The sequence below is a fragment of the Cupressus sempervirens genome, chromosome 5, assembly GCF_028749045.1.
Source record: "Cupressus sempervirens isolate cs-2001-9-10 chromosome 5, ASM2874904v1, whole genome shotgun sequence".
Lineage (NCBI taxonomy): Eukaryota > Viridiplantae > Streptophyta > Pinopsida > Cupressales > Cupressaceae > Cupressus > Cupressus sempervirens.
Window position 1 is genome coordinate 587,590,700 of NC_143122.1, and position 9,061 is coordinate 587,599,760.

General features: G+C 33.0%; 1 protein-coding gene across 1 annotated transcript; it reads right to left on the reverse strand.

The window, feature by feature from the left end:
* Window positions 1-1,703: 1,703 nt before the first annotated feature.
* Window positions 1,704-2,352, reverse strand: LOC149557294 (pathogenesis-related protein 1A-like). Its single transcript, XM_089785961.1, has one exon. The coding sequence runs from the start codon at window positions 2,347-2,349 to the stop codon at window positions 1,873-1,875; it is 477 nt and encodes a 158-aa protein (XP_089642087.1). The 5' UTR covers window positions 2,350-2,352; the 3' UTR covers window positions 1,704-1,872.
* Between the last annotated feature and the right edge of the window lie 6,709 nt (window positions 2,353-9,061).

Genomic DNA, 9,061 nt, shown 5'->3' on the forward strand with positions numbered 1-9,061 from the left:
TTACTGGGGACTAGCTCCAACAATTCACTCCCCTCCCTACTATCTTTACTATGTGTGCCTTCTACCCTTGCCTCAATCAGCTAGTCCCTAGTGAAGGGGATGGCTATCATCTTTACATATAAGTCGTTACTCACAAAGGAGAAGTAGAATCATGCCTTATATGGTTCAAAATAAGTAGGTGACACCCATGGAAAATAGTAAAATGTACTTCAAGCATGGAAAACTTTACAAAAAACTAACTAAAGCATGAGGAGAATGAGGAGAAGGAAGAGAGAAACAATCATACATCAACTAATTAATTTAATACTTATAGATCTTTTCTGGAATATTTCAATTATCAAATGTAAACTAAGATTGGAGTAAAATTTTAAAAACATTTCTTTATAATTGTCTCAATTATTTTATTTAAACATGAAATTTCTTTATTCTTGTAATTATAATTATATAAAGTATATTAAAAATATAATTATACATTTTCTGGGTTTCACCATTTAGTATGTAGGTTGAAGTGTTGTACTCCACACCTTGGTTTAAACTTCTATTATGTCATTAAGATCACACACTTATTTCTTTGTTCATCCAATGTAGTTGTGGGTTTGATCTCATGGGTCACATTTTGAGAAAAAAGTAATTCTTATTTATAATCTTCAAAAAAAATAGAATATTTAATTAAATGTATGAAAATTAAAATATAATACTATAACTATAATTAATTATTAAATAAATGCAAGCATTAGCCACATGACACTTTCTTATATATTTAATACATGTTTATGAATAATAGATAATTATGATGAGATGTACTTTAAAATAAAATAAAGACAAAGTGTGAAGATATGTCTAAAAAAGTCTTGTATTTTATATTATATTTGATAATGATACAACAATAGATACAATCTATGTAATTAGTCAACTTTAATGTATAAAATACTTATAGAATTAAATTTTTAATTTTTTACATTGTTTCAACATATATTTCTTAATGAAAAATATAACTAGCATATCTAAAAATTTAATTCAATTTAAAAAAAAAAAATAAGCGGAGAGGTATCTAATTTTCAAAAGAATTAATATAAATTTAATAAATATTGCATTCAAATGAACACAAAAATTCCATGAATAAAGTATTGTATTTGTTTTTATATATACGTCAATTATTTTTTCAAAATGAAAAATATTTACATTGAAGATTGCTGCCACTGTAGAAAGCCTCTTGACTTAATAATTATAATTTATTTTATTTTATCTGACTTGCAAATTAATTGTTAAGTTTACAATGAACTTATTCATTTAAAAGTTTATTTCTGATTAAATATATTTTTATTAAAGTAAGAGAAATTAAAGATTTTCATGTTAGATAATGACATATATATAAAACCATCCATACCAAAAGATCTTTTCAGTTGTTATAAACAGATTAATTTAAAATATTTATCTGAAATTTCTATAAACTTATTTGAAGACTGGGTTCTCTGTTGACTTTAATTGTTATCGATTCAGGCCCTTCCACTTCATTAAATCAGAACATAATATACAGCTTACATTTTTCACTTCTCTTCAGTACCAGATTTGTTTTTTAATATTAATCATTGTATAACTTAAAACTTTAATAATGATTAAATAAGAAATAAGACATCCAATAGTCATAAGTACGTACCAGACCTAAAATCATAAAAAGATAGAGAACATAGATAATGCTTATGATAATCTGAGAAAAACATACCGGCTCTACTGGCTCTACTGCTGTAAGCCAGACTAAATCCGAACAAGGGTAAGTGCTTTAATTTATTCAGTGACCATCTTATCAAAGAGATCAATATTACTAGTTATATATAAAGCAATACTGATGGAGAGAAATGTGTAGACATGGAATCAGTAGGGCTTCTTCCCTTTGTAATTCCCAGGCGGGTCGTAATTGCAGGTGATAAAAATAGCGCCATTATTACATTGAACACGAGCACACCCGAGCTTCTGCGAATTCTTCCACATTACCTGAGTATAGTGTCCGCACTGTTTCCCTTGAGCACACGTATTCGAATTATAATCATAATATTGCTTTTCACTAACCCATGACTTCACTGCGTCAGCAGGAGTGAATTCGGCACCCGATCCCTCAAAAATGTTTTCTCCATACGGCCCGCCAGAGTGTTGAAGAGCACAGTCCCCCTTGCGTTGATTAGCGTAGTTCTTCGCATAAGCAGCGACAGTATCATTCCACACGAGAGACCCAACTCCTACTTGAGACCTCGCATCGTTCTGAGGGTTAAGAAACTGCGTTCGCAAGTCCTGCCCTGCGCACAGTTGCAGGAAACATGCAAACAAAACGAGCCACATGAACCAAGTATTCATCTTGTCTAAGAGATACTCTTTTCCTTGACTATATCTAATCTGACGCTGCTTTTTATAGCCGAACAAAGAGGTGGATTAACTGTAGAGTTCGAGTCAAATGAAAAAACGATGAACTATTAAAGGTAATTAATCAACTTATAACTGATTGCAATCCCGGGTCAACCATTTTTTTGGGGTCGGGCATTTCTTCAGCATATACTCGGGAACTTCGCTTTTAATATGCCGTGCGATGCGTGTTTTCTCCAAATGAAAAGAAAATCCAATTCTTTGGTCAATTGGATTTGATTTTATGTAGTTCAAACCTCATTTTTGTGTGGTGCACAATAGGTTTGTTGCCAGCGGAATTATGTGGATTACATAGGTGTGCATGTGAGGAGGGAAATAAATGTGTGAATGTGACTGTTAGGAAATGGGGAAAAAAAAAAAAAATCAGTATATAGGATTAGATGTAAATACGGGTAAGTTTATCATGGAAAAGGTGAAGAGTTGATAAATGTTTCCAATTCTTACAATTTCAGGACATTGTACTAAATATATTTTGTTAATTACATTAGAATAGGTATAGATATATGAATATATATGAATTCAATTATAATATATTATCTGAAATTCAAGGTGCATGTGGAAGTTATTACATAGATGTGAATTAAATTGTAGAAATCCAAATTAATTTATATGTCCAAAGCAAATGTATAATCAAACAGAATGGCATAAAGAACACAACTGAATCAAGCCACCTCGAAGTCATCTTTATCTTATGTGATTCATAGCTGCTATTTAACCCCAAACAAATGGTTGATGTGTTGTAGACTAAAAATTCAAATAAAAATACCGTAAACAATTCAACGTAATTAATTAGGCAATTTTGGCGCAACCACGTCAAGTATTTTTTCAGCATATGCTTTTGTTATTGTTGTCCAGAACGTCAGTTTCAATATGCCGTAACAAACCTCTTGTAGAAACAAAACAACCGCGGATGTTTAGTATATTGGACTTGAATTTTAATATTTCTCGACTCTTCTTTGCACGATGCACGATCCAATCAGTCATCTCCGGAGTTTATCTGGAACAGAGAGGAGATATATGAGGATAGAAATAAATGATCGGAGATAATTATAACAAGAAATAACTGGAGATAATTAGAACAAGAAATAGCTAATAAAGACAAGTGTATATAAGATAGGATAGACTAGCACTTGCATCTAAAGGTACAATGTGTATGTTCATAGTACAATATGTTGTACCATTTCTTAAATGTGACAATAAGGGAAATAGTTTTATTTTTGTAACCAAATGTTGTGTTGATTGTATGGAAATCTATAAAGAATTCATTTTTTAATATAAGCAATGATTTTTTTGAAAAATATATAATATAATGTATTGAATAAACACAAGTGGTCAATTTTACCACATGTCAAAACAATATATGCCAAAGTAATGTTGACCAATGTTGAAACATGAATGTTTGCATCATAAATAATAATAACATATGGTCGAAATACAACTAGTAACGGACCAATCTATCATTTTTGTTTACAACCTTTCATCACGATACATACATAGTTAGAATTGAAATCATGAATATAATTATAAATGTCTTCAAGAAGTTAGGTGACAAGCTCCTGTCTCCAAGCCCTTAGAATAGAGATTCATCTATTGAGATGAGCCATGAGTGATAGTTCTAAATTTGATAAATCAAACCATCATTTAGTGTTCCAAGGATGGCGCTTGATCATAGAGTTTCTCATATCCATTGTTGAGACTCTAGGGGCGATAGATTCTAATATATGAATTTAAGTATTTTCAAAGTAGACTACTTTTATAAGATCTACTTCATAATCACTAATAGAAATTAGTGCCAAAATCCTAAGAACTAGTTAAACCTAGGAACTATCGCTTAAAATTCTTCTTTTATCATTTGTGGGCTTAAAATGTTATTTCATCCAAGTTCTCCAAATTTGTTACAAAAGGATTCCTTGAAAACAAAGAAATGAAATCAACAAGTAGTAGACATGGAACTGGCAGGAAACTAGGACTACTCAATTTCCTACAAGATGCTTATGGCTTCACTTTTTCTTATAGACCATCCAATCTCTAGCTCTAGCTTTTAGGACATTCTCCTCACCACCATGTACAAGTGCAAACTTTTTCCCACATCTCTTTTGCACATTAGTATAGTTCTTGATATTATCAAACTTGGCATCATTCAGAATAGATTCAATTTCAATCATCAAACTATTATGCTCTTTCTTATGTGTCATCTCTTCCACAATCATAGGATGGGTAGGAGAAAGATATGAATTTTCTATCCAGTGTAGATTATTGTCTCCAATATCAGATACATGTATCCTCATTTTCTTTTACCACAAGGACAAGTTCTCCTTGTTTAGCTTTGGTACCTCTCTCCTATACATCTTCAGATCTTTAGCTCAAGTTCCTTCAAATTTTTCCTTCAACCACTTATCTTTGATAATAATTGTTAGATAATTGAGAGGGGGAGTGAATCAATTCTATGTAGTTATCCTACATTCCTTTCGAATAATTTAGTACCAATTCAAACTTCCTAAACTTTCATAGTAATAAATCAGTAACCACATTCAACATCTCTATTGAAACTTACAATATTTTTACTTCAAACTATTATCTTGATTTTTGTTACTTTAATGAGTACAAGAATATTAGCTTAGATCATACTCTTTTACCTAAAATAATAGCATTCTCAGTTACATTATCAGTTGGAGATAACAACTCCTATAGTAGATCTACATTTTGTCACACTCATCCTTCCTTATCTATTATTATTTGTAAATATGTATGTGTGTTTCTTTTGTTGCTAGGTGACACAAGGACATGGAGATATCGAGCATCGACTTCAATTGGCTACATTAGTCTAAGTGGGCCTTGAAATCCTCAAAACAAATTATTGATTCAGAGATAGTTCTAACATTCACACAAGGAAACCCTTATGGTCTTAAATTTGTGGTGTAAAAGTTGTTTTGATGCTAGTATGTGGATTCATTTGTCTTACTTATTTGGCCTTTTACTTTGATTTTAGGTTTGGTTTTATGTTTCTTATGGCTCGTGACTCAACTTCTTGAGGATGTTATTTGTATATTTCTTTATTCACGCTTCTAAATTATATAAATAAGTATGCAGTATGGATGTACATGTATATGCATACATGTATACACATGAATGTGTCCATTTACACGTGTGTGTGTGTGTGTGTGTGTGTGTGTGTGTGTGTAATTATTAATTTTATTAATGAATGTAAAAATGATGTGGTAAGTTGAATATACTTGGAAAGGTGTGTATTAAAAAAATGTAAAATCAAAATAATAAAATTGAGAAGGGCCCAAGTTTCCAATGTGGTAAGTATATTCCTTGAGAGTCTCGTCTCATAAAAGTATTTTTAAATAAGTTCTTACGACTTCTATTTGTGTTGTTAAATGACCCTATTCCCCCTCTGAACAATTGTCACTATGCCACAATTGGAGAGATTGCAAGCGATCACTATCAGATTACAACCTTCCTCTATGTTTGAGAGGAGCAGCTCCCTTGTGTGATGGGTGTATTTGATTTTTCAATAAAAATATATTCAAACTTAAAAGGTTAAAGAGAAAGCTACTAATGACGAATGCACCAAATGACTTCATAGCTTTCTTGAACTAACACTAAACCACTAATAAGAGCAATCAGGAACTACGCTTGAAGGCTAGCATTAGCTCAGTGATGATTCCATGGTTCATTAACATCTACACCATACTATGAAAACATTAATTACAACTAGAATCAACACCCAAATAGTTCAGGCTTTGAAGAAAAGAGAATACAAAATGCACATTAATTTATTTCCTTGCACCAAGAACATAAGAAAAACCTTTGATTCCAAAGATAATCTTTGTATGTACTTTCCAAAAATTGTCTTATCGTTGAAAACATAAGTGTTCCCCTATTCCAAATTCCATAAAGTCCCCCAGTACATGTATTTTTCATGAACTTATAATTTATTCTAGCATAACCGACTTTTCGGGTTCACAACTACCTAAAAAGTTAGGATTTGGACATTGGGAGTGCATTTCACAACCAATGCCAACCTTTTACAAAGTTGAAGCACAACATCCTAACTTTGTTTACGTCATTTGCTTCTCAAAATTTCATTTAGTAGGTTGTGACCTCTATTTCTCCATTTGAAGTGTATCTCGCGAAAATTATATATATCCCACAATCATTAGATGAATAATGGACACATGCCAATTTTATGTTTGTCAAACACCTCTCACTGAAATTATGTCAAATATTTGCCTTGTTATATCATTCCTCTTATACTCTATCGAGGGTTGCATGACATGGTCACAGACCACCACCATCAAATTCAATTAAAATGGCTTCAAAACTAGCATCTTCAATGGTCTCTCTGATATGATACACCATGTTGAACTTCATCTATGTACATCATATGAGAGAATAAGCATAATCAAGCCTTTGATATTTATATTTCATGATCGACTAGTTGATCTTTCCTCCAATTTCTTCAAATGCCTTCAGAATTATGCACTTTCTACAACCAATTTATAAATTGTATGGACATTTTGCCATCACTTAACCAATTTGAAAGTCATAATATGTTTTCGATTCGCTACTTTTGAACTTGTGTAAAATGACAAAGATCATCTACAAAAGGTATCACCAACCTCCTTTTCCCGATATAATTGTATCGCAGAATATAAGTAGTTTTGTCTCACAATTAGCATGCTAGCTTTGACTAACGGCAGCATCTGTCATGTGTCGAGTGTTTTTTGAGGGACACTTTCATAAATAGTCATAATGCTTCTTTTGGCACAAATCTAGAAAAACCATTTCTCATTTTACTGCTTCTCACATTTAGGGGACATAAAGATGTTCAAAATGACATAACCATAATTGCTGGCTCCATGTTCTTCTTTGACTCATAAGATCACACCCATGATTTCTTCTAAATTGCGTACCACTGTGGCCATTTTGTTCTTCTGCGAGTCTCCTGGTGTCATGCATATTACTTCATTCTCTATCTATGTGCAGGTATACAGAGATGAGCATTCTCTATCAAGCTCTTATTATCGGTGAACTAATAAGGTTCCCACAGACTTTGCGAGAATGGTATGCCACGATATGGAACAAAGGTGGTGATTGGTGCATTAACCTTGCTTGAGTACACAATTTGCATTGTCATTTCCTTATGCCTCCATCATATTTCTTGACGGTTCTGATGTTGTGCCACGCGTATTATGTCAAACAGCTCCTTTGTTACCTATGTTTCCTAATTTTTCCATGCTCATCTTATAAGCACATCCATGCTTTCGGGTGATCTCACCAAATGATATTAAAACAAAAATGTGCGATTTTTAATTCCCACTTGGCTCGCAGGTTGGAGGGTGAAGAGAAGATAATGAAACAGATCACGTACCTTGACAGTATTCATCTCCTCTGGTTGCGAGCTGGAAGACTTGGATGGATGGTGAGCTTGTATGTGATGATCAGGACCATCAATGTTGCAGTTTGAAGTTGGAGTATTCCGTCGAACACTTTGTAGCCAGCAGGTTCACATATCTGTATCATACACCCGTACCTATTGCTTGGTGGTTCCTATGCTCTATTCACAAAAACTTACGATGCATATCAACTTCGTAATGATCTCATATCAGGGGCTTGAGTTGTTACTTGGCAATGATTTACTGTTTCAAATGATCACTTTCTACATCGGCGGCTTGCACTTTCTTGAACATGCCCCTGCATATGCACGTCCATTATGAAGCACGATAATTGATTTGTCTCCTTCCTTCCTGGACTCTTATCCCCTATGTCGTGTCACAACATGGATTCTATCATTTCCAAATATATCATTGAAGGAGTACGTTGGTTGGAGAGAGGATGCAAGGAATGAACCAAATAGATCACACGCATTGGGAAGGAATCCTGTCAAACAGATGCCATGCCTCCTTGGAACATTATTTGTTCTACCTGTTACCATTCTCAGCTTCTACAATCCACGTACCCACCTTCCAATACATTATGAAGATAGGTATTTCATGGCTTTCAACGTGACGACACAACACCATATCCAAACTTTTCTTTCTATGGTTCGATAATCTCCACCTAGGATTTTATCAACATGCTATGGCACTCGTATGTTCTTTAACATTGCCACGATATCCCGTCAAACAATGAGAAATCTAGTCTCACAGAGACGATATCTTCCTTATTCTTACGGTAGTATTGAATAGGGTGTATGCCAATTTCAAAGCATCCCAACTTAGCAAGATAAGATTTGGTTTGGCATGATTATCAAACCAAGCTCACCAAAACTTGTCCCTTTGAATTCAATGGAAACATATCTTTCCCATATTTCTGTCATCTCTTTTATTATCTCTCATTTTGAATAGGTGGTTACTTAAAAGTTGGAGTTTGTGTTCAAAAGTTTGAATTAGGATTAGGGTAAAAAGTTTTAGTATATAGAGAGAGAGTAGTTCTAGTACATAGAGAGAAGTGATTTTAGTACGTAGTGAGAGAGGGATTGAGTATGGAGAGAGAGAAAAGTAGGTAGAGAGAGGTAGTTTTGAATAGGTGGAAATTAACCCCTCTCTTTAAAATTAATTTAACTAACTCTCGTAGTAAAATATTCCAATAACAATTTGGTAAAATAGAAATAAAACCTCATATATATTTTAGTTTA